General features: G+C 46.2%; 2 protein-coding genes and 1 pseudogene across 4 annotated transcripts in view; 2 read left to right on the top strand and 1 right to left on the bottom strand.

Annotated features, from left to right (window-relative positions):
* The window catches only part of MTHFS (methenyltetrahydrofolate synthetase), a 344,713-nt gene extending 341,061 nt beyond the window's left edge, over positions 1–3,652 (top strand). The window contains exon 7 of the transcript XR_010839852.1: positions 3,618–3,652. The gene's annotated coding sequence lies outside the window, so the exon portion shown is untranslated. The remainder of the gene's footprint in view (positions 1–3,617) is intronic.
* On the top strand, positions 2,266–3,384 carry LOC131752905 (frizzled-3 pseudogene; annotated as a pseudogene).
* A 6,209-nt stretch (positions 3,653–9,861) lies between the features above and the next one.
* Positions 9,862–26,483, bottom strand: part of MINAR1 (membrane integral NOTCH2 associated receptor 1) — a 39,004-nt gene continuing 22,382 nt past the window's right edge. For 2 of the 3 annotated variants that reach the window (XM_067030076.1, XM_059057568.2), the window contains exons 2-4: positions 20,686–23,036; positions 15,762–16,016; positions 9,862–10,310 (exon numbers count right to left, since the gene is read on the bottom strand). In XM_067030076.1, the coding sequence (XP_066886177.1) occupies positions 10,113–10,310; positions 15,762–16,016; positions 20,686–22,986 (2,754 nt within the window). In that variant the 5' untranslated portion in view covers positions 22,987–23,036 and the 3' untranslated portion in view covers positions 9,862–10,112. Of the gene's footprint in view, positions 10,311–15,329; positions 15,398–15,761; positions 16,017–20,685; positions 23,037–26,483 lie in introns of all 3 variants that reach the window. The other variant, XR_010839859.1, reaches the window with a different exon arrangement.

Here is a 26,483-nt window from a genome sequence, read left to right on the forward strand (position 1 = left end):
CCCTATCCCCAAGCTGTTCTTTCTAAAGTCTTCTCCAATAAATTAAACAGTACAAACACTTACCCTGTTCCTCAAGCCCAAAATCCAAAAGTCATCTCTGATCAACTTGTGTCATTCTCTCACTTCTCATCAGCAAGTCTGGTTGGCTGCACCTACAAACACAGGCTCAGTCCTTTCCAAATCCACTGCCTCACCCTGGCCCAGCCACCAGCATCTCCCCCTGGAATCGCTGCAACTATCTCCTGACCAATCTCCTTGTTTCCAGCCTTGCTTCCCTGTGGTCCATTCTCCACATTGCAGCCAGAGCGAGCTCCTAAAAGTATAAATCAGATGATGGATTATGTCATCTCTTTGCTTGCAATCTTCCAGAAGCCTCCCATTATATTGAAAATAAAACCACACATCCTTATTGTGGCTGATAAGTCCCTACATAACCTAGCCTCTGCCTACGTCACCAATTTCTCCTCACACCAAGTTTCCTTGTCCAGTTCACTAAGTTCAAGCTACCCTGGCCTTCCTTTGCACTGCAAGTTCACTCTGTCAGAAGCGCTCATCCTCAGTTCTCCATGCACCATATCCTCAGGGGAGCCTTCCCTGGCTACCCTAACTCAAGCAGTACCTCTGCTCCTAAGTTGAAAATCTTTCTTCATTACGCCTATTGCTGTTCGAAATTATTTTATGTACTTGCAAGCGATTGCTATCTGCACATTCATTAGAAGTTCCAAGACATCAGGTCTAAGACTTTCATGAATTCATTTGTTCACACATCCACCCAACAAATATTTATTAAGCATGTAGTATGTACAAGACATTGTCCCTTCTGGGGACAATACTTCAGCTGTGAGCCACTGCCTTGGCACGTTCCAGTTGCTTAATAAATATCAGTTGACTAAATAAATAAATGAATAAACCGAAGGGTAGAAAAAAGATTGGATCAGAAAGAAGTATATAGGTCACATATACATTGCTAATGAGAAAACTGAACTTTAATAATAAAACAACAAAATGCTAATTTAGACTGGCTGAGACATCCAGATCAAACAGCATTGGTCCCAGAGAAAATGAGCTAGGAAAGGCTCCCTCATTGGACTTCTGAAAGTATATAAGACTCATTAAAATGGAGAACATGACTGTGCATAACCAACATGAAAATACCATGCACATCTTCTTCTATTAGCAGGATAACTACTCAGAAACTTATTAGGAATAATTGATTAAGTGCTTTCCTTGACAAAGGAAAGGAAACTGTATTGTAATTAGCCACACTCGCACTACTGATTCCTAACAATAATTTTATGTCCAGGATGTAACGAGTCTTACGGGAATTTCAAAAACTGCTACAAGTTGAAGTCAATTTTGAGACAGCAAAGCGACAGTGTTTATGTGGGTTGAAATGCGGAGGCTGGTTCCAGCCAGGAGCTCCAAAGTTTTCCTGATTTCGGATACGGGTATATTTTTCACATAACATACTATCACTTCTATGTGAAGTCATATGTACCTCCTCCCTCTTCTTTCCATTACAAGGAGTAGTGAAGACATAAACCAACTCCAGGTACAGCCAAATCTCAATAATTCAGGCTCACCCTGGAGAAAGCCAAGGGCAGCTATGGCCAAGCCTGAATTCTAGAGGAAGGAAGTGGTGTATGCTTTTTAAAAAGGTGCATCCAAGATTAACCAAGTATTGACTTTTGCTAATACCTGGGGGGAGGACTCTAAATTAATGTCGGATTAAAATGACTTACAATGGCATATTACAATTGATTTGTCCTCTCAGGGAGGATAAACATTTTCTTCTACAAGATTCGTTATATCGGTGCGTGCGTTCTCGCCGGCGGTCCTCGTCCTCTCCATGTACCTGAGGGACCCGCGGCCACCCCCCCCCGGATGGCGCTGCAGACGCCCAGGAGCCCGGCCCCGAGGTGTGAGATATTTCAGTCAAAGGAAGAAATAGCTCTTCTCCTAAGATGGAATCTGTTGTTTGGGAATGTGGTTGATCAGCTTGATATGTTGGCCAAGTGGTGCCCTATGTCATAAAATGAAAAGAAGAGGCAAGATGGTGTCATTTTCCCATATTGTGAAACCCAAAACAAATGCCTTTTGTGAGACCAAGCTAACAAACCTCTGACGGTGCAAAGAGTATTTCTGTTTGAAGAACTTAACAGAAAGATAGAAGAAGTACTTTCAAGCCGAGACCTGCAAGTGTATAAAGACCTAAAATACATAGTAAGTAGGCTGAGCATCTGAATCTCATTCAGTCGAGGAAGCATGGCTATGAGTTGGATTGTCTTCACTCTGTGGCCCTTGACTATGTTTGTGGGGCATGTAGGTGGACACAGTTTGTTTTCTTGTGAACCTATTACCTTCAGGAAGTGCCAAGGTTTGCCTTATAATGCTACCTTCATGCTTAATCTTCTGAACGTTATGACCAACAGACAGCAGCTTTAGCAATGAAGCCATTCCACCCTATGGTGAATTTGGATGGTTCTTGGGATTTCTGGCCATTCATGCACTCTGCGCTCCTATTTGTATGGAATACGGACATGTCACGCTTCCCTGCCCTAGGCTCTGTCAGCGGGCTTACAGAGAGTGTTTAAAGCTCATGGAGATGTTTGGCGTTCCTTGGCCTGAAGATATGGAATGCAGTAGGTTCCCAGATTGCGATGAGCCGTATCCTCGACTTGTGGACGTCAATTTAGCTGGAGATCCTACTGAAGGAGCCCCAGTGGCAGTGCAGAGGGACTATGGGTTTTGGTGTCCCGGAGAGTTGAAAATTGATCCTGATCTTGGCGATTCTTTTTCACACGTGTGTGATTGTTCACCTCCTTGTCCAAATATGTACTTTAGGAGAGAAGAACTTTCATTTGCTCTGTATTTCATAGGATTGATTTCAATCATTTGCCTCTCTGCCACATTATTTACTTTTTTAACCTTTTTGATTGATGCCACAAGATTCCATTATCCTGAAAGACCTATTATATTTTATGCAGTCTGCTACATGATGGTATTAATTTTCTTTATTGGGTTTTTGCTTGAGGACCGAGTAGCCTGCAATGCATCTAGCCCTGCACAGTATAAGTCTTCCACAGTGACACAAGGATCTCATAATAAAGTCTGTACCATGCTTTTAATGGTACTCTATTTTTTTTTACTATGGCTGGCAGCATTTGGTGGGTAATTCTTATCATCATATGGTTCTTGGCAGCTGTGCCAAAGTGGGATAGTGAAGCTATTGAGAAGAAAGCATTGCTATTTCACGCCAGTGTGGGGGGCCTCCCTGGAACTCCAACTATCATCCTTTTAGCAATGAATAAAATTGAAAGTGACAATATCAAAAAAAAAGATTACTTATATTGTTTTCCTAATTCATTTTTTCAGAATACTTAGGCAAAATTCAATCCAGGTCCAGTCCATCTGTATGCAAACTTTGGATTTGTGGATCTGAATTAATATTTTATCATAAAACTAAAAAGCATTCTTATACCCAGCATGGGATGGTCTCTCTAACGTTCTCCAAGATCTCGTCAGAGACCTCTTTCTATGTTTAGGTGTCAAGATATTAATTGCTTTTTCCAATGTGCCGTGACTCGTGTTTAATCACTTTTCTTTCATGTCTCAAGCTGGGGACTCAGTGACGTTTGTGAGTGTCAGGATGACATAAAAGAAGCTGGGTGAATTCTCTCTTCACCATCCTCCATGATATGATTTCACAAGCTCAGGATTCTGTGCAAGTAAGCTATCATTCATTTACTTCATGGCGAGGAATGCCTAACGTTTCAGGGTTGAAAAAATTTTGTCAGTGTTGTGCTTACACAAGAACAGATGACGGGACAAATGGAGCAGAATAAAAAGTCCAGAAAACCATATATACTTTCAACAGACTAATGTCAAAGGGGGAAAGATGAACTTTCTAATAAATAGCACCGATCAATGGATACACAAATGAGGAAGAAATGTACCTTAACCCCCTACCTCATATAAGGTATAAATATCAATTCCAAAAAGAGTACGTCATTTTTTAAAAATACATTTATTTATTTATTTTTGGCTTTGTTGGGTCTTTGTTGCTGCGTGGGGGCTTTCTCTAGTTGCGGCGAGCGGGGTCTACTCTTCGTTGTGGTACGTGGGCTTCTCACTGCGGTGGCTTCTCTTGTTGAGGAGCACGGGCTCTAGGCGTGTGGGCTTCAGTAGTTGTGGCTGGAGGGCTCCAGAGCGCAGGCTCAGTTGTTGTGGCGCACGGGCTTGGTTGCTCCATAGCATGTGGGATCTTCCCGGTCCAGAGCTCGAACCCGTGTCCCCTGCATTGGCAGGCAGATTCTTAACCACTGTGTCAGGGAAGCCCCTCCAAGAAGAGTACGTTATTAATAATGCCATTTGCTGCAACATGGATGGACCTAGAGATTGTCATACAGAAGAGAGAAGAGATTTTCTCTCTCTGAAGTCAGACAGAGAAAGAGAAACATCGTATGATTTTGCTTACATGCGGAATCTAAAAGGAAATGATGCAAATGAACTTACTTACAAAACAGAAACAGACTCACAGACTTAGAGAACGAACTTATGGCTACCAGCAGGGAAAGGTGGGGGGAAGGGATAGGGAGTGTGGGAATGACATGTGCACACTGCTGTATTTAAAAGGGATAACCAACAAGGACCTACTGTATAGCACAGGGAACTCTGCTCAATACTATGTAACAACCTAAATGGAAAAAATAATTGAAAAAGAATACATACGTGTATATGTATAACCGAATCACTTTGCTATACACCTAAAGCTAACATAACATTATTAATTAACTATACTCCAATATAAAATAAAAGGTTAAAATTATAAAAAAAAAAATTTTTTTAAAGGTGTACAGGGGCTTCCCTGGTGGCACAGTGGTTGGGAGTCTGCCTGCTAATGCAGGGGACACGGGTTCGTGCCCTGGTCTGGGAGGATCCCACGTGCCGCGGAGCAACTAGGCCCGTGAGCCACAACTACTGAGCCTGCGCGTCTGGAGCCTGTGCCCCGCGACAAGAGTGGCTGCGATAGCGAGAGGCCCGTGCACTGTGATCAAGAGTGGCCCCCGCTTGCCACAACTAGAGAAAGCCCTCACACAGAAACGAAGACCCAACACAGCCGAAAATAAATAAATAAATTTATAAACTCCTACCTGCAACATCTAAAAAAAAAATTTTTTTAAGGAGTACAGATCTAACCATGAAAAATAAAACAATAAATCTTCTTAAAGAAAGTATACAGCATCTTCATGACACTGGAGTCTGTATAGATTTCTCAAACAGGACTCAAATTGCCAATCGTAAGAAGAAAATGATACATTTTTATGTTAAAATAGAGAACTTCCATTGATCAAAAAGACACCGTTAAAAGAGTAAAAAATGCAGCTCACAGAATGGAAAATCGTATTTATAATGTATATCTGACAAATAACTCATTTCCAGAATTTGTAGAGAACGTCTACAAATCAATAAGTAAAAGACAAAAACCTAATAGAAACTGGCAAAAATGTGGACAGGCACTCCACAAAATATGAGATCTAAATGGTCAATAAACATACAAAAAGGTAGCAAGTCTTATTAGTGACCAGAAAAATGCAAATTAAATACACAATGAGATACCACTACACACCAAGCAGAATAGCTCAAATGAGAGACAGGCAGTATCCATTGTTTAGTAGGATGTAGAGCAAGTGGAACTCCCATATATACTGCTGATGGGACTGTAGGTTGGTAGAACCTTGTTCAAAAACTTTCTGGCAGTGTCTACTAAAGCAAAACATAAGCACATCTCATGAGACAGCAGTTTTACTCCTAGGTATACCCATTACAGAAATGCACATACAAGCATATTCATAGCCCCAGACTGGAAGCTACCCAAATGTCCATCAACAGCGGAATGAATAAATAAACAGTGCTATATTCACAATCAGTGCCATGAGAATCAGAAAACTACAACCACACACCACAGCATGGATGTTTTCCACAACATTATGTTGAGTGATACAAAAGAGTACGTACTGCGTGAAATGCATTCACACAGAGCTTTAAAACAGGCAAAACGAACATGTGCCTTTAAAAGTCAGGACAGTTCTTTGCAAGGTTTTTGCTGGAAGGGGGCCTGAGGGAGGTTTTTGGGGTGCTTGAATGTTCTGGTTTTTGATCTGGGTGCTGATTACACGGATGTGTTCAATTTGTGAAAAAGCATCAAGCTGGACGCTTATGATCTGTGCGTGAAACTGACAACGTATAATCCAAGCATAGAATAAAATCTCACAGCCTGCTATTTTATCATTTTTCAGTTTTATTTTCGATTATATTTGGAGAGGCAGATTTTACATGATAGCTTCAAACCAACCATTATACATTAACCAAATTTTACACAAGCCATTTGAAAAAAGATCTAAAAATGTGCTTAGTTATTGGTATTATATAACAATGATCAAGCACCAAGGGTGTGCTGAGAGCTTTCCAGAACAAACATAGAAAAGACGAGTCCCTGCCTTCATGGATACCCATTCCTTTAGAGTCTTGCGCATAAAACTTCACCTAATATTTCATACCCCTTTACTCATAAGGCATAAATAAGGAAGTTTGTTGCATTTCTCATTGTTACTTAATAAATATTTAATACCCTTTTCCCCAAGTATACCAACTATTACTAATATTTTTGCCTTTAAATACAAATTTCCGAAGTACAATATACAGTATACTCTGATTTGGTATTCACACAGTTGACCACAATATTCTTGCAGGTTGGTTATAATATGAAGCATGTTGAATTTCAACATTCACACATTTTTATACCACTTAACAGAATCATTTACTATTGGCAGAGCTTTTTTTGTTAAGAAAAATGAGGTGCCATTGCTCTTAGATTGATAAACTCTAAACAAAAACAGCACTGCCTTGATTCCAATAAGGGTGTCAGAACTTATGGCACATTCAGAACAGTGAATTTTAGCACATCTATCAAGCTAGCCTTGCAGATACCAACCACATAGCTGCATGCCCTAAAATACTAACAATTTATGATCAGCTAGTCATGGGTGGTATAAGTATGATTTGCTTGACTGTATTTTCTGTTTAAAGGAGAGGATACTGGTGTAAAATATCTGAAAACTGTGAGCTGGGAAATTTTTTTGCTTCTCTGCAAGGCTGTGTTCCAAGCAAATTCTGAATGAAAAAGAGGATGAAATGATCCCAACTTTAATCATTGGCTAAAGAGATCTAATTTCAGAACAATCCCTTAATGACATCTGATTGTTCACTTTTTTAAATGCAAGAGAAATGAAGTGAATTTTGATAGTGTAGTGATTTTCGGTTTCGGCACAGGAAATCCTACTTCATGTGAAAATGCCAGAGAGCGTGGTAGGACCTGGCGCCCACTACAGAAGTCAGGCCAGTCCCTATGTCACCTCCAGGGAGCTCACAGCAGCAGGAGATTAGAGGCAGGTTTTAGAGGGATGGGTAGATGCTTCCTTCCCCACCAGACTCTGGTCTTGACCCTTTCTGCAAATAGGATGGAGGAGCTGGAGTGAGTCTGGGGTCCAGGGAAAGAAGGTGTAACAAGCTTGGGATCAATGGAGAGAAAGGACCCAACTGTGAACTTCACCTTATCTAGATTCCAAGACCCCAAGCAACCATCAGGATTCAAGCTGTGGATAATCCCTTTCCAGAGGAAACCACCTTGCCTTCGGGCCACCACTGTGTGCTTTCCCAGGGGTATTATCAGGTCTGGATGTTTCCATCACGTGGCAATGATGCTGAGCTGAATTTTAAAGCTACACTGGACTTAGAGCAAGACTAAATTTTTTTCACAACCTCTCCAGACATGAAAAGAATAGAAGAAAATTCTACAGAGTCCCTTCTCTTCTATGCGTGGGGTGGTAGTCATGGCCTCCCTTATGGAGCTAAGCACATGGCCCCAACAGGGCTCATTAGGAATAGATTCACCCAAGGGCAGTGGCAATAGTGGTTTGGTCCATCCACCATGATCCTACCTGGCAAATGAAGGAGTCCGAATGGGGTTTGACAAATTTTTCTTATCCTGGGTAACTGCATCTCCACTTCTCTGCCCATCATAGAGCAAGAGATTGGGAACATCCTATCTCTGCTGCTCTCATGGCTTAACCTGTGATAAAGGTGAGAGTGGCAGGACTGGGGTGTGTTCTAGATCTGCACTGGTTGGGAGGAGAGCTGGGATGGCAACACCCAACTCCTGAGTGTATTTATCTAGAATCCCTTTTGGGGTGAAAGAAACAACCTTATTGAATGAATGTGCCCAACCCAAAACAGAGCACCAAAAGACTAAAATTCTGACAGTAGACAGTAATATATATATTTTTTCATTTTCAATTATAAATCCTCAGTTTTCCATACTGAGGCTTAAATTGCAGTCACCTAGCTGAAAATCTGTACATAAACATGAGACTAGAAATAGATGACATGAAGACCTCTAAAAACGAAGGTTCACTACAGATGAAAGCATCCATCCCTTATTTATTAACAACATGAAATGTTCTGACTACCCTTTACAGTGAACAATAGGATTAGACCCAGCAAGCTAAGCATTATTTTGGAAGTTTTTAGGATGGATGCTGAACGCCTATTGCTTTAAAATCTGAGATGCTTCCCAAACCTCTCTTTCAGGAGCGTATTATATCATCCAGAGTGATGATTCTTACTACCAGCATTTATTTATAATCCACCTTGTTCTCAGAAGAATTAAGGTAGCTAGTTTCTATCAATCGTTTTTCTTTAACCTGTAACAAGACATTAGGATCAAATGCCGAGAAGGATTCTTTCCGTCCAATTATGTCAAAGCACCATTCAACAGGTGAAAACTGAGATCAAATTCTAATGAAATTACAACGGCTTCCTTACACTGGAGAAACCTTGCTCTCAAGTTATTTAACAGAGATGACAATAAACTAAACTCAGGTATTTAGATAGACATTATAGATAGATAGATAAACGGTTAAATAGATCTTTTTTTTTTTTTGCACAGCTGACAAGTATTCAAAACTCTGGAGTAGGTGTTGGGGTAGTTGAGAATACCTCACAGCCTTTATCATATTATTGACAAGCTTTCAAAAAATTTTTAAAGCCATTGGAAATGGTTGGTATTAGTGGTGCAAGGAAACCATGGTTTATAGTTAGAATGTCAAAGTTCAGCCATTGTCTCTACTCTTCAAGGCACAAGGACAAGTTCCAAATTCTTCAACTCATGTGTGAGAAGCAGAGCAACGGGTACCACCAGGAGACGGAAGATTAAGGAGAGGAACCACACACCAAAGCAAGAATGGGAGATCCTTTGGGATGGATGCCATGACTTTCAGATATCGATCGTACGTTGTTAGCAAGCAACTCTCCCACACCTTGACGTGGGTACAGGAAGGTCTCCTGGCCTGAATACCTTGGCCTATTAAGCAGAGAGCACACTTCCCGCCATGCCTGATTTGGCAGCCCAGCACCTTCCTACCCGGGGCACCAGGAAGAAGGTCCAGAACGTTTCCATGAAGATCTGCAATGAAGATCGTAATGATGACAGAAGGGCAAGAATGAAAAGTCGGTAGCCCTTGATAAAAGTCAGCAGAGAAGTAACCCCCTTTATGGATACATACCCTGTTTCTTTGCCTGCGATGGTCTAAGGACATTAAGGGAAAGAGAACCCATGCTTTTTTTAAAAAAAAAATTCTCATCTTGCTATCTCCCTTAGCTTCCCTAAAAAAGGCAAGGATTAACCATCTCCTCTATAACATATTCCCCGCCATGAAATTTCATCAAAATGGAAAGAATCCAACCAATTAATTTTCCTCTTTTTTTTTTTTTTGCCTGGAATTCAGTTTGTATCTACTGGTAGTCCATTACATTCTTTTGGTAGGAAAAGATATTGCACTTCTTAAAATTCATCCATGTAATTAAGTCAAAGCTAATAGGTAGGTGGATAGCTCTCTAGAATGTATACTTTCTGAAGACCATCAGCAGCACGAGCAGAAAAGCCTCCACGATTTCTATGTCAACAAACTACGGCCGCACTGGCACGTGATTTTCAACGACAGAGGGAGACGTCGGTGGTCATGAGCCGTAGGCAACACTGCATGTCCAGCGGCTCATGATTTCATTGTGCAGAGGGGCACGACAATGACCAGAATGACTGTGCACGTGGCTGCAGCGATCAGAGCAGCGATCTTGCAGACCTTGGCTCGTCTGAACTCGGCTTCTTTCCTTTTCAGCAAGGAGTCGTAGCCTGGAGTATAAATATCTTCCATCCAGTATTCTAAGTTGTTTGGGTTTAAAGATTCTTGAGTCTAAAAGAGAAGAGAAGATGTTAGAAATATGGTGAATACGTGCAACAGGTTCAAGACGTTCCGACAATCATCACCCCTGAAGCATCTCAGAGCTGTCTGCTGCTTGCAGGGGAGATGACTGGAGGAGTCCAACGCTGCCCACCAGCCCCTCCTGAGGCGGACCACCAAGGACTCGGGCTCCCACACATCCCAGATTGGACCTGCCCCTCTCCTACTGCAAAGGTCATGATGGGGACTTCCCTGGTGGCACAGTGGATAAGACTCTGTGCTCCCAATGCCGGGGGCCTAGGTTCGATCCCTGGTCAGGGAACTAGAACCCACATGCATGCCGCAACTAAGAGTTTGTATGCCACAACTAAGGAGCCCATGTGCTACAACTAAGGAGCCCGCCTGCCACAACTAACACTCAGTGCAACTAAATAAATAAATATTTTGAAAAAGCAGGTCACGATGGTCTTGACACAGGAAAACCCAGGGATTTCCTGGGAGCAAGCAAAATAGGGCCGAGACAAACAAGACTCTACGCCTCAAGGGCGTACGGCCAAGGACAGGCTGGCCCTGCTGCATGAGAAGCAGGGAAAGTCACTGAAAAATATTCTCCATTAACGGTCCCTAAGAACAGAGGTGTCTAAAGCAAGGCTATTGTATTACTCTGATTTGGTTCCCAGTTCTTCAGTAAAGCCTCTACTGAAAAATCAAAGGCACCTCCCAGATAAGCAGTTCAAACAAAACATAAAATATTTCCATTTCAAACATCTGTCAGGCCACTGCTCACAGGCCAGGTATACAGACCAGTGGCAAGCCACCCCCATGCCAGGTGCAGGGTCCCCAGTGGGAGAGACGCCCCACCCACCGACATTTGTCTCCCAGCCTCCCTGAGATTAATGCCTGTCTGCAGGAGAAATCTATTTAACCTGTATCACCCAGGAATCCCATTCCCCATGGATGGCTATAATCTATTTCCATAAAGAAAGGCAGTGCTCTCATTTTACGGCAAACATTTAGTAACGTGACTGTCACATAAAAGCAGCAACACATTGCAATTCCAAGTGAGGTCGTCTAAATCTTTGAAACACTAGCAAAATATCCATTTTGAAGATTTTCTCAGATTGTTTAATGCTCATAAAGATGGGCATGTTACAAATCACACACACACACACACACACACACACACACACACACACACACACACACAGGATTACACAACAAATGCTTCCAAAACTTAAAAAAAAACCCAACTCAGTTGTACTATGTTATTGGAATATTGATTATTCTAAACCATATGAATCATTCTCTACCTGTCCTTCCAGAATCATTCTCTGTTCTTTTCTGCCTTGCTCTGTGCCCCCAGGAGACCGGCCGATATGGACACATCCCAGGTGGATTCAGTCAGTGGGGTACAGCTCCCTCCCTGACGGGCTATCGTTCTATCAGGTACCTGCTCTCACAGCTGTGGGTCTTGGTGGGTTTCAGAAACAGCTCCCTTTCCTTGGCCTTCAGATCCAAGGGCAGCAACAGCCTCTCACTCATGCTGGTCCCTGGGCGCTTCACGGGCTCTAAACCCTGCCTACACCGCCGCCAAGAGTCCCTGCTTTCCACTCCCATCATCCGTGAGTATGCCATCTGCTTCCCGCTGGGATGCTGGCGACCCACACGCCGTGGACTCCTCTGGCTGCTTTATTGCTCTCCTGTTTTTGTTTTGTTTTATTTTGTTTTTTGGCCGTGCGGCGCACAGGATCTTAGTTCCCTGACCAGGGACAGAACCCGGGCCCCCTGCACAGGGAGCACGGAGTCTTACCCACTGGACCGCCAGGGAAGTCCCTGCTCTCCTGTTTCTAATGGCCTTCCAGTACAGGGGCCCGCAGACTCCGGCCCATGGGCCAGATACAGCCCAGCACCTGCCTTTGTACAGCCTACCAGTTAAGAACGGTTCTCACATTTTTAAATCATTGGAAAAAAAAAAAAAAAAGGAAAACAATAGTCAATGGTATGTGAAAATCATATGAAATCAAATCTCTGTGTCCCAAAATAATATTTTGTCGAAACACAGCCATATCCAGTCATTTACAAGTTGCCCGTGGCTGCTTGAGACAATTATTGGCAGAGTTGAGCAGTTGTGATGGAGACTGCAAGGCCTGCAAAGTCTTAAAGCAGTTACTCTCTGGCCCTTTAGAGGAGAGTTTGCCAATATTCTAGAATATTCTGTACAACGTTGCATAATGAAAAGAGAATGGGACTTTGGGGTCCCTGACATCCTCCCAGGTCCCCTTCCTCACGGAGGCACAATGTTCAAAGACTTTTCCAATTATTCATATTATCTGGAAGGGCGGGGAGGAGAGGTAGGCGATGCTGGCCATTGCTAGGACCCACACCATGACAAACAGGACATGCTCCATGATGGAAAGGTCCTTAAAATGCAGGACTGTCTGTTCAGACTTTGCAAGAAACTCCTACTCCAGCACTTCTGCTAAGTCCCAGAAGCCACAGTCTCCCTGAGTCGCCCAGGGCACTTCTGCTACGGCTGAGCTCCGGCTGTTAGGACAAGTGTCCTTATGCTTGGGCTGCAGTTCTTTCCCCAACACAGCTCTGTCCTCCATGGGCACTTGGGATCAGTCTGCTTCCCTGGACATGAAAGCTCTTCAGCAATTTAATGGGTACCCTAGAGGGGAGAGAGGGAGCCAAGGTGGCCATGTTAAGCTGGGGACTGGTCTGCAGGGGTGGGTGGGTTTGGGTGGGAGGATGAAGGAGCAGCTCTCCCTGCTCTGGCACTTTGGAGACAGGCTCTGACCAGGGAGGCTGAAACACCACCTCTCCTTCCCAATATTCCCAAGGCGGGCCAAGGAGATAAACAGTGTGTAAAAGACACATCCGATTTTGTCTTGTTCCCTCCAGCTCAGACAGAAGGAAACTGGCTTCCTTTCATAGGTAGATATGCTTTGGGGGCTGGGATTCATCCTGTGAAGTAGATTATTTTTAATTACTTTTTCCAATAACCACAAGCTCTCATGATACCCAGTGGGACACAGGGGGCATCCTCAGTTGTTAATTACTCCTGTTGAACACTGGAAATGGAAACGGGGCCTGTACCTTTGCTGCACCCTCAAGTGGCCATTGATGGCAAATTTACATCTTGACACCATGGGGCCCCAAGAAGACGGTCCAGATGCGGAAGCTGCCCTAAGACAGTACCTGGGTCTCTGCAAAGCGATGAAAACAATTAAGGTGGTGCCTTTCTGCCTTCATCGAGCTCCTGATACCTGTTCTGCTTTGCTGCAAACACCCTTGAGAGGCTATCAAACTCTTTTCTGTCTTATATTTTTTTGTGAGACTAGATACACTATCCTTTGCATTTTTAAGTGATGTCACCTAAAGCTCTCTAATCTAAAGATCTTTTATTATTTATTTATTTATTTATTTTTGCGGTATGCAGGCCTCTCACTGTTGTGGCCTCTCCTGTTGCGGAGCACAGGCTCCGGACGCGCAGGCTCAGCGGCCATGGCTCACGGGCCCTCCCGGACCGGGGCACGAACCCGTGTCCCCTTCATTGGCAGGAGGACTCTCAACCGCTGCGCCACCAGGGAAGCCCAAGATCTTTTGTTTTGTATAATTTTGCCTTTACGCTCCTAAACATTGACACTTTAAAATTGCATGTATCTGTAGGAGCGAAATATTCCAGACTCTGCCTCCCAAACTTTAAAAAGATGTTTCTCGGTCTATGACTCATTCAATTAATCTGCTCCTGTCAAGGTCACCCCATGATACCGGTGAAACATTGATTATTCCACCAGGCGAGCCACTCACACCTCTGGGCCTTTTCTGACTCGCCTGCAGCTCGTGGCATTCTAATACCCACAGGCTGCAGTGTGGTAGCCGAAGCAGAGCACTGGGACCCTCCTGAGGAAGAAGCACATCCTCTCTAGACTGCTTGCCAGCAGGACGGTGACAGGAGAGGACGTGGCCTGAAGGGTCAAGTGGCGTGCCACTGGCACGGGGACAAAACATGCAGGAGGGGATAGGGGCCAGGAGTACCTCTGAGGTGGTCCTGGTATCACCACCCACTTGACTCTCAAGATCTGGCCAGAGACGTCCCTTCCCATAACTGCTGTCATTTAGGGCCCAACATAAACAAATGTCTCTGCAGTCATTTGTGTGACATGAAGCTCCACTATACTGTCATCAACAGAAAAATGACATGGTGGAAAGGCAGCATAGGACGAAGTACAGGAGCCTTATCGCCGGATAGTCCATTATGAATTTAGACTCGTCAGACCTGCAGCAAGTTCTTGTGCTTCTCGGGGCCTCGATTTGCTCATTTATAAACTTGAGATGAACATCATCACTCCTGCCTGCAGGCCACTGTGCCTTACACGAGAGACCGTGATAAAAAGCCCCATACAGAGCTGATCGATTTCAGCATCATTTCATCAGCGCCAAAATGCCTTTTCGGGACCTTCTTAATGCCAGGTACTTTAAATACATTATTTTCATTTCTGACAGCGACTCTGAAAGTTAGATATTATTATGGACATTTAACAGGTGAGGGAACCAAAGCTCAAACAGGTGAACATTCCAGGCTACACAGCAAAGGAACCCCGGCTTGGAACCCACACTGCGGGAAAACACATTTCTTTCCTCGCCACTGCACTGCACCTCCTGCAGCCCTCTAGGCTTTAGAGAGAGGCCATTTCAGGGGAAACCTTGCCATACCTCCCCCCCCACCCACCACTGGCATCTCTCCAACTGCCCTTTAAGTGGTGTGGACCTGCCAGGACCCGTACGTGAGTGGTGGCGTTGGGGTGACAGCCTCGCTGCCCACAAAGCTAGCTGGCAGGTGGCGACACGGTACTTCCTCTGCTCCCGAGGTGATGCGGACACACAGACAGACGCAGTGTGGATGGAACCAGGTGGAACTGCCCACCACGATGAAAGTGGCCAAACCCCAGGCCTGCCTGTGGTTGAACAGAAAACATGCCCTCCAGCCACAACTGTATTCACAGAGCTTCCGGGGATGGCGCTTACCTGGGACTGCTCCGTATGGAAGCATAATCCATAGCTCGGCTCCCACAAATATGCTTTTATCCCACGTGCTACATGTGGAAGGAGAAATCAGCTTGTGTTTCATTAAACAGTTGGGCTGAGGTCTTGTGAGCAAATACGAGAATCTGCGCTTGGTATGGAGTCTTAAACGCATCGTTAGCAAATCGGATGGCCAAAGTCAATCAATCAATCAAGCAAGCATTCCCACTGCTACATGTTTACGAAGCAATAAGCAACATAGCAATCTCCTTGTGAAAAATCTCTGCTCTACGCTGTATGCAGGTTCAGAATTCCATGGTGGGGACCCAGGGAGCTGAAGGTGAGGGAGCGGGCCGGGTAGGGCATCCGCTATCCATTCCTGCATCCGCCAGGGCGTGGCTGGGCTCCTCCCACCCGGGGCAGGGAGAGGCTCACCTGCAGGTCCAGGGCTGTCAGCTTGCCCTTCTCGCCCGCGTTGCGAGCATACTCCTCGATGGTCCAGGAAGGCTGGCCCCGCTTCACCTCCGCCAGCTCCGTCAGCCGCATGTCTGTGTACAGAGGGTTGTTCTTCATGTGGGCCTTGAGGGAGGCGGGGTAGGGGTGAGGGCTGAACACCTGCTCCACCAGGAAGCCGTCTTTGGGCTGCTTGGGCAGTCGGTGCTGCGGGGGGATGTCATACTGCCTGTCTGCCTGCAGAGGGGCACAGAGGGGTCCAGAGAGTGACACAGATGCCATCAGAGAGCCCACAGTGCCAGTGAGCAGACACCAGCTTTTCATCACTGGGCTCTGCCCGGGTAGCAACATGCAGTTATTCACGAGCAAATAGAAAGAATATCTGGACTGGGGGAAATTTACTAGGAAAAGCTGATGATGTCGATAACACTGAAACGACCCAACATTTCTATGCCAGGAAGAGATGACTTTATCTAACCCTCATACCATGACTACTATTACTAACACGCATTGTTCAGGTAAAGGAAATGGAGCCCAAAAGACTCAGTAATTTACCGCAGGGGGCACAGCTGCCAGCGGGAGGAGCTGGCATTTAAATCTATCATCTGGCGTCAGAGAAGCTTTGCTTAACCACTGCATGGCACTTCCCCCTCTTTATTGTTTTCTTTTTTTTTTTTTTTGCCGCACCACGCGGCATGCGGGATCTTAGTTCCCCGACCGGGGACCGAACCTGCATCCCCTGCAGTGGAAGCGCAGAGTCTTAACCACTGGGCCGCCAGGGAAGTCACCGCCCCCTCTTTCTCTTACCAATGTCTACCTGGTACTGAGGAGTGAAAGATATGGGGTCCTTCCCCCTAGGAGCTGGCTGAAACCACTGATGCCACACTGCTTCTCTGGATGGAAGAAGCCAAGCCAGAAAGCACGTGGTGGGAGCCTCTAGTGATTTCCAGAGACCTCTGCGTGGCCTTCAAGACAAGGGAACAGTCTGGACCACAGTTTGGAGGCAGGAAGGTGCCCAGCACAGCTGGCATCACTTAGGTTCTCAGTCCTTGAGTTCTGCCCGAACCAGGGGGCTCCGTTCTCCATGAACCCTGTTATAACTGGAGTCTTCTGGTACTTTCTACTTCTAACTTGAGGCCCTCAGATCTCCACATAGATGTCACTTCCTCCAGAAGTACTCCCTGACCAAGGCCGGGTCAGCGCCCATCTACGTGACCCATTCAGACTGTGTACAGAGCCCGCGGCCAGCACTGTCCCACTGGACTGTAACCGCCTGTCCGTCTGTCTGTCTGTCTCCTCCGCTGGACTGTGAGTGCCCCAAAGGCAGGGGACAATAGTGAGCACATTTTAATCGCCTGCTCAGCAAAATCACACCACCAAGGAGGAGGCGCTCCGATCTTTGTTAAAGGGACGGATCCCAGCACCATGGAGTCGTACACACCAAACAAAGAGCCCAAAGAGCTGTGGGTGTGAGCAACAGACAAAGAAAGAGGAAAAATAAGAGCATGAGTGACGGACAGCGCGGATAAGCAAGAGGAGGAGAATGCGTTCAGGTGTCAGGAAAGGGAGTTTACGTGTGAGCAGCTGATGGGATAACCTGTATGAGTGGGAGTGTGTGTATTGTACACGTGGGCGGGGGCCAGAGGCACACTCCCAGCTACCAGAAAACTAGACCCATCGGCTCTTTGCTCAAAGACAGTATAACTCTGAGCCCTTCCAAACCATTAAGACCGCTGATGCTGATACAGAGAAAGCAGGATAAACTTGGCCAAACCCAAATGAGAAAGAGAGGTGTCCTCTTATCTGCTAGCTAATCAAACCCAAGTATCTTCTAAAAGGTGTCACTGATTTTATTCATTCCGATCACCACTACCGGACACTAAGAGGGCTCGTGGCAAGCTGGGGGCAGGGCAGGTGCCAATAATAACCACAAGGCATCATAACTACAATTAACTGAGGGCTGACTGTGTGTGTGTCTCCTGCTGTGCTCGGGGCTGAACACGCGATATCCCATTTCAGCTTCTCGAGAACATCGGCAAGGCTATAACATTATAATCCCCGCTGTGGATGCGGAAACTCAGCTTGGAGAGATTAAGGAACTGGCCCAGTGTCACACAGCCAGGAAGTGGCAGAGCCAGGATTTGAATTTGTTCTCGCTTCTGAGATGGAAAGTTACCCGCTGCCCACACTTGCCTCCCTGCTCCTACCATGGAGGCGTTTGCGTTCTAACATGGAAGTAGGTATGTATACCTAAGATACTTTTAAAATAAAGGTTGGTATCTACTCTGTCTAAACAAAGAGGATGAAAGGCAGGAGATCAGAGACCAGCAATAATCTTGGGAGGCTTTCAGAGGCTTATGAACTAAGAGGCCTTGAGGGCAACTGGGTCTAGATCAGCACCGAGGAGGTGGACAGGACACTTTTTTTTTTTTTGATGTGGAGCATTTTTAAACTCTTTATTGAATTTGTTATAATACTGCTTCTGTTTCATGTTTTGATTTTTTGGCCACGAGGCATGTGTGATCTTAGCTCCCCGACCAGGTATCGAACCCACACCCCCTGCATTGGAAGGTGAAGTCTTAACCATTGGACCGCCAAGGAAGTCCCTGGACAGGAAAGTCTTGATGGAGGAATCACATGAGTAAAGGTTCGACAGTGGGATGGGGCCTGGCCATCCTAGATGCTTCATCAGTACTTGCTGAATGAGTGACTGAGTGAATGAGGGTGGCACTTTTGAGGAAAACCAGGTAGACATATCAAGGTGGAGAAGGGCCCAGTCCGGGTGAACTGGAGCCCTTCTGCTGGGGAGAAGGACATGACATGCCCAGGGTTTGAGTGGCCAGGCTGAGTGGCTTGAAAAACTTTTCGCTGAGCAAAGGGGAGTCAAGGAGGAGTTGGGAACAGGAGGCACTGCACACCCCAGAGTGGAGCTTTAGGAAAGGGAGCATAGCAGTGGCGGATGCGATGAGATGGAAGTGGCGGCAGAGGTGGTGGGGTGATGAGCGAGAGAGACCAGTTACAAATGTGCCCCCAAATCCCAGGTGGGAGGTGGTAGGAGCCTGGACTTGGGGGAGGGAGGGTGGATTTAAGCGGAAAGAAACATCACAAAAGATAAACCCACAGGGTCGTGTAGCCCAACTGGATGTGAGAGAGCCAACGAGGGAAGTCAGAGATGAGAGACGCCCCTTCAGTTTGGGGAATGGCTAGAATGGTGACCCCAGAACGGGTACAGGGTACAGGGAGAGGGAAACCTTCCTTTGAAGGAACAGAAAATCTAGCTGGGACCTGTAGATTTCAGCCCGCGGCAGACATGTGGGGGAGCTGGCCTTCAGCAGTTTGAGATTTGGGAGCAAAGTTCAGAAGGGCTCCAGGGTTGGTCACCACGATGGCAGGCATCAGCCCAGGGATGGTGAGAGCCACACTTCGGGAGGGAGAAATGAGGTCACAGAAGGAGGCCAAATGAAGACCGCTCACCCCAAACACTAGCAACTTTGAGCTGTGCATTTCAAGGGATCTTTCTCAAGCTTATTTCTGTTGGTTTCTGGGGGCTTTGACATTTTATAGGTTGGACGTATGGCTAGTTCCGTTTAACCTGATATATCTGTAGAAGTGCCAAACCACTGGAGTGCTCTAAATGGCCATTTTCAATGCTACCTAAGACCCAGGGCTCCAGGAACCTGGCCGGACTCTGGCAGCTAATTGAGACGACAGCAGTGCCAGAGGAGAAGACCCACAGCTGGGCATCTCGTCGGAGTGTCGGCACATAATATATTCTGATTTCTGTCCAACACCACGTGTTGTAAGTGGCTACCGAAGAGAACAGTAGCCAGCACGGGTACCAGAGGTTCCTTTGGGAGCAGAAAAAAAAAATCACTTCTTCTTTTACTCTCTTTCCCTGCTTGGGACCCTGAAAACTTCCTTTAGGGCTCCATTTTCTAAGCTTGGCATTCGAGGGACTCGGCCTCCTGCTCTGTATTCAGTGTCTGCAGCCACACCTCTTCACTCCCTCTCTGATGACTGGTCCTCCGAGCCCTCAGGAGGCCCCGTGGTCTGTCCACTGACCTTTGGAATCAGGGAAGGGAATTGAGATGAGCAACAAATTGAAATGGCATCACTTTGGCCAGAAAGGGTTCAATGTAACCTACGTAGAAGGAAGAAGAGCAGCCAAAAGTGCCGCTGAAACGAATCATCCTTACTGCAGGGGACGAGAAGAAGAAAGAATGTGAGTATGTGTGTGTGCTCACTCCAGCACTGACAGAAAGAAGCTGACTGATTATCAAGGAGCAAAAACGCTCAAGTTCCCATAAAACTGTAGGAGAAAAACCTCAAAAGCAAAGAGAGACATCATATTAAGAGTTGCCATCCTTGGGCAGTGGAATTGTGAATAATTTCCTTAATTTATCTTCTTTTCTTACAAATCATCTATCGATCTATTGATCTTAAGCTGAAAAAAACTCAAACTTTTAAAAAGGAACACCACGCGTGCCACAAAGTACGTGAAAGGGCCATAGGAACTAGCTCGCTTTTAAGTCATTTCCCTCCTTTTCTTTGCCTGCATCCTGCCCTTTCGGAAAGGACAGGAAGAAATCCTTGGTGATGCTTGGTCTGCTCTGCCATGTTCCCCATTCTATGAAAATCAGGTCTCGAACCACCAGTCCAATATCTGAGCCACGCTTTCTCCCAGCGGCAACACAGCAGTGTGTGCTCCTCCGGGCTGATGGACAATTTGGCGGGACCAGCCACCAGGCTATGCTGTCCTCTCTGCTCTAACGTGGAAAGTCTGGAAGGATTACAAGCACAGGAAGGGCAGGCCCCTCTTTCGTGTCATGTAAGCTTCCAGGCTTGGAAACAGACCAGGGCTGCAGTAAGGCTGCTGCCTAGTTACGCGAGCTTACGTGTGCATTACCTCTTTAGATTTTCGATGCCAGTCCTTACTCTCCCCAGGGCCTCTGTCTTTGACATCCTCCTCTCCGACGCCCACGCGGTTGGTGTAAGTGATGGTGCGCCAGTCCCTGGGCGAATTGGAGATGCTGGCGATTTTGGATTCTGTGGCGCTGTTCTCCTCCGTCAGGGACCTGGAGGATGGCCTGGTGAAGAGGCTTTTCTTCAATGCCTTGACACGAAGACTTTCGCTGTTGCTTCCGCTGGCGTCTGAGCAGCACCAGTCGGCCGAGTTCTCCACCTTGGGCCCGTGGGAGCCATTGTGTGCACGGAACATCCGGGGAGAGGCGCTCTCATCGGATGGAGCCTCGCTGGTCAAGGAATTCAGATCTATCTGCACACTCACCTTCTCGGGCTGCTGTATCTTCTGATCCAGTTTATTGAGCTTGCCCAGGACCTGGGAGATCTCCTCGCGGACACCCGACAGCGATTCGAGCTTCCGTTCAATTTCACCGATCCTGAGCACCAGTTTGCACACGCTGGTCTTCAACTCCTCTTCTGAGTGGTGGCTGTTTTCAGGCCGGTTGCCCTTTTCTCCTTTGCTGCCGGGGAGCCCGTTGGCGATTTTGGTTAGGTTGTGCTCCGGTGAACTGTCACAGTCCGACTTGTGAAGCTGAGACAAAGATCCTGTGCTGTTGTAGCAGGATGACTGCATCACTCCCGTCGAGCCACTGATGCTCATGTCATCAAGAAATCGGAAAATGTCACTGATGTCATCACTGACAACTTCCGAGTCGTCATCTGACTGCTTCATGGCGTGCCTGTCACTGTACTTGCCCTGCCCAGAAGCACACAAGTCTTTGCATTTCTTGGGCTCCAGGACGTGCTGCTCGGTCTGGGTGCCCACGCTACTGGTGTCTGAGCTGAGCTGCCTGCTGGTGCAGCTAATGCTCTTGTCTTTAAACTTCTTGACCGGTTCATGCTTCTCCAGGTCAACGGGGGACGAGATCTCTTTAGATTTGAGCCCGTTCGGCTTGGCCGCGTAGCCAACGGGGAGTATTGGCTGTTGCTCCTGCGGCATGAGGTAAGCTGGGCGCCTGTCTGGGGTTGGGAAGTTGGGGGTCTGGCTGCTGGGATTTGGATAGCAGAGCTTCTCCTCGGAGGGATTTCTATTGAAAAAGGACCGTTCAAAGTCAGGAACTTCTTCCGTGTTTAGGCTCCAGCTTTTGGCCGGCCAGGGGGTCTGCTTGCCTGGCCTTCCCGGACAGCGCCTGGCCTCCTGGTTCCCCATCACTGGAGTGGGCCCAAAATACGTGGAGGCTTGAAGGTCATCTAAGCTTTCGTGCTTTGCCCGCCTTTTGTCGGGAACAGGGGAGTACTCGGGATTCAGGTACTGGCTGTTGTAGGGCATCTCAAAGCTGTGATTGGGGAAGGGTGTCTTGTGGGACTCCTTTCGGCCCTGGGGTTTCCCATGCTCGCCCTCAGCCTTGTTAGCGGGACTGGCCAACTCGGGGGACACAGTCATCAGGTTGTGAAACTCCTCTTTGAAGATGTTCCTTTTCTGGACGCAGGACTGGACCACGAAGGGCCCTTCATTAGAAATGAAAGTCTCCTTGATGCCCTGGGTGAGGGGCAGGGAGTCCTGATCAGACATGGACTCGCTCTCAATGTTCATGGGGAAGTAGGTTCTCTGCATCTCGCAGGGCTGAGGGCTGGCCACCGAGTAGGGGGCCAGAGCCTGCAGCCTGTCCAGGGACGCCGCCCGGGTTTTCACATCTTTGCTGACCCCCAGCAGGAAGTTGGGCTCGGAGGCGGGTACAAACTGCGGGCAGTCCTTGCAGTCCATCTTGCGGCACTTGGAAGACTGGCGGGTGGGGTAGCCCCGGCTGAAAGGCTGGTCACCCAGCTCGCAGCTGAGGGACTCACACTCGGCCGCGGTGCAGAGTTCCGTGTCCGAGCGGCCCAAGTCAAAGGACGCCTCCTTCTTGCGCATCTTCTGCCGGCCGCTGGGGAGCTTCTCCTTGGCCGTAGCCCCGTTCATCTGGATGAGGTTGAATATCGTCACGATATCTGCCGCCACCATGATTTTCTTCGATTGCTGGTTGTTCACGGTGCATTTCATCTTGTCTTTGAATAACGTGGCTGGAAAATTGGGATCGAGACAAGCCGTGTAGAAGAGCACGCTTCTCAGTTTGGAGAGCTGGGACAGATCAAAGCGGGTGCACAGGGATTTGCACAGGTCCTGGTAGGAAACGGTATTTTGCTTGCTGTCCAGTTCCTCCAAGATCTTCACCAAGAAGAGGGAAGTTTCCTGATTGGTCTCCATGATTTAGAATTTCAAAGCCTCGCTGATGACACTGAAACGTCGAGTCACTTCTACGGGGTGACAATATTGAAAAAGAGAAGCGGGGGAGAAAGGATTACAAACACCAGTGGAGTTTTAAGTTAAGCTGGTTAGGGACCACATAAAGAAATGCAAGGAAAAACTTTTTAATGTTTAAAAAATGTCATAAGTGCTTTAAAAATATTTATAATATACTTTGTAATTCACTTCCCAGTAATCCACCTAAAGAAATTATTGACGATGATTTTGCATAAAGATGTTCATTTGGGGCTTCCCTGGTGGCGCAGTGGTTGAGAATCTGCCTGCCAATGCAGGGGACACAGGTTCGAGCCCTGGTCTGGGAGGGTCCTGCATGCCGCGGAGCGACTGGGCCACAACTACTGAGCCTGCGCGTTTGGAGCTTGTGCTCCGCAGCAAGAGAGGCTGTGACGGTGAGAGGCCCGCGCACCGCGATGAGGAGTGGCCCCTGCTCACCGCAACTAGAGAAAGCCCATGCACAGAAACGAAGATCCAACACAGCCATAAATAAATAAATAATTTTTTAAAAAAATGTTCATTTTATGTATATGTACAACTGATTCACTTTGCTGTATACCTGAAACTAACCCAACATTATATATCAACTATACTCCAATAAAATTTTTTAAAAAAATAGTTACAGGGCTTCCCTGGTGGTGCAGTGGTTGAGAATCCGCCTGCCGATGCAGGGGACACGGGTTCGTGCCCCGGTCCGGGAGGATCCCACATGCCGCGGAGCGGCTGGGCCCGTGAGCCGTGGCCGCTGGGCCTGCGCGTCCGGAGCCTGTGCTCCGCAACGGGAGAGGCCACAACAGTGAGAGGCCCGCATACCGTAAAAAAAAAAAAAAAAAAGTTAAAAAAATAGTTACAATTATAAAAAAAAGATGTTCATTACAATGGCATTTATAATAGTGAAAAAATAAAACATCTTAAATATCCAAATATTAGGGGAATGCATAAATAAAATGGGTTACCATATACGATGATTTCTTACAAACATTAAAATTATATTAATGTACATCCTTACAATGGAATACTACTCATCAATAAAAAGGAACAAATTACCAGTACTTGTAAATGACATGGATGAATCTCATATATATTGTGCTTGAGTGAAAGAAGCCAGACTCAAAGGCTACCTATTATATGGTTCCATTTTAACAATATTCTGCAAAACAGATCCGTAGCTGCCCGGGGCTGGATGTGAGGCAAGGTGCTGGCAAAACGGCACAGAGAAATTTTCCTGGATGATGGAACTATTCCACATCTTGATTGGAGTGGTGGTTGCATGTCTCTATGCATTTGTCAAAACTCACAGAACTGTGTGCTAAAACGTGTGAATTTTAGCTATGTAAATTGTACCTTAATTATAAAATTACACACTGAAGACTTTTTATGACAAAAGAAAACCGTGGTACAATATTGAGTGAAAAATGTGAAAATAAATATGTTATGTAGTACGATCTTAATTATATAAAATTATATCTTCTTGGAAAGGAAACTGAAAGAAAATAATATACACTCAAATGTTAATGGTGGTTACCTTTGGACTGTAAATACGCATTTTCTTTCTGAATTAGTCATCTTTGTTTCTCAATATTTTATTATGCAAATTTTCAAACATACAGCAAAGTTGAAAGAATTTTATTTTTTAAATTAATTAATTATTATTATTTTGGTTGAGTTGGGTCTTTGCTGCTGCGCGCGGGCTTTCTCTAGTTGCAGCGAGCAGGGGCTGCTCTTCATTGTGGTGCGCGGGCTTCTCATTGTGGTGGCTTCTCTTGTTGCGGAGCACAGGCTCTAGGCACACGTGCTTCAGTAGTTGTAGTTCGCGGGCTCTAGAGCGCAGGCTCAGAGCTTAGTTGCTCCGCGGCATGTGGGATCTTACCGGACTAGGGCTCGAACCCTGCATTGTGTCCCCTGCATTGGCAGGTGGATTCTTAACCACTGTGCCACCAGGAAAGCCCTTAAAGAATTTTATAGTGAACACTCATATAACCACCATCTGTATTCCACCATTAACATTTTACTATATTTACTTTATCACATATCTATTCATCTACCCTTCATGAAGCCGTCTTTTTTTTTTTTTTTTTTTCTGTGGTACGTGGGCCTCTCACTGTTGTGGCCTCTCCCGTTGTGGAGCACAGGCTCCAGACGCGCAGGCTCAGCGGCCATGGCCTACGGGCCCAGCCGCTCCGCGGCATGTGGGATCTTCCCCGACCGGGGCACGAACCCGTGTCCCCTGCATCGGCAGGCGGACTCTCAACCACTGCGCCACCAGGGAAGCCCCATCTTTTTTTTAAAAGCACTTCATACTAAATTGCAGACATTGGTACACCTCCCCCTAAAGATTTCACCATGCATATAATTAACCCAAGTCCAATAATTGTTTACAGTTTCTCTTTTAATATAAGATTTACATACAATGAAGTACAGAAAACTTGCGTCTATTTGCTGAAGTTGTGACAAATGTATATGCCTGTGTTATAAGCAAAACCTCTATAAAGATCTAGAACGTTCCCCTTGCCCCTGCCCATTCAACCACAGTTCTTATTTTTTACAGGTAACTCTAATATTCTCTTTATAATTTCCCTTCTTTTCCAAAATTCCTACCATGACCACGTATTATTTTGTAATCACCAAACAATAAATAACCTTATTTTGAAATGGGAAGAAAAATCTACATTAACATATCTTGGATGGAAAAATGAAAAACATCAAACTGAAAGCTTAACAAAGCTTAAGAGAAAGTAGAGCTCCTCATGGATAAATATGGACCCAGGTTCTGAGATTTACAAGGAAACATCAAATCACACACGTTACCCTCCCCAGTCACACCCTGCTTAGAAAAGGCATTTTGACGACTGACTTATTGATTTTAAATTTGACTCAGCCCAGACACAGCCAGCCTATTTTCTAGGGAAACAGTGTCTGTGGGGCGGGGTTGGGGGGGTGTTAAATTTCAGCTGCTCTGGACCATGGGGTCTCTGTCCACCCTGAGGGCAGTGCTCCCGATGGCCATCTATACACATTAGTGAGCTCTCTCCACGAACGTCTGCGGGGACATGCAGAGACCAGTGGTTTGGATTTTCTTGTATGGAAAAGGCAATGAAGCCCTGAGAGGCTCTGTTCCTGCCCAGAACAAGTCACAGAAAACCCGTCTCCCCACGCAGCTGTCCCTGCCCTGCCCCAGCCGCCCAATCCGTGTGATAGAAGCACGGCATGTCAGGATGTTCTGGTTTGTTAAAGGTGGGGACAACCTGCCACGCTTGATCTGCAAGGAAATAAATAGGCACAGAAACCAGAGTGGAGGACAAATGAATGTAATTGAGGGAAGTGCAATTACCACTCACGCACATCATATTTCACAGCTTGGTGACACAAAGCACTTTCAGAGATACTCTTTTCTAGAATTCTTATAACAGTCTTAGGAGGACTCTTTCACTATTACTCTCCAA

Source organism: Kogia breviceps, chromosome 3 (genome assembly GCF_026419965.1).
Source record: "Kogia breviceps isolate mKogBre1 chromosome 3, mKogBre1 haplotype 1, whole genome shotgun sequence".
NCBI lineage: Eukaryota > Metazoa > Chordata > Mammalia > Artiodactyla > Physeteridae > Kogia > Kogia breviceps.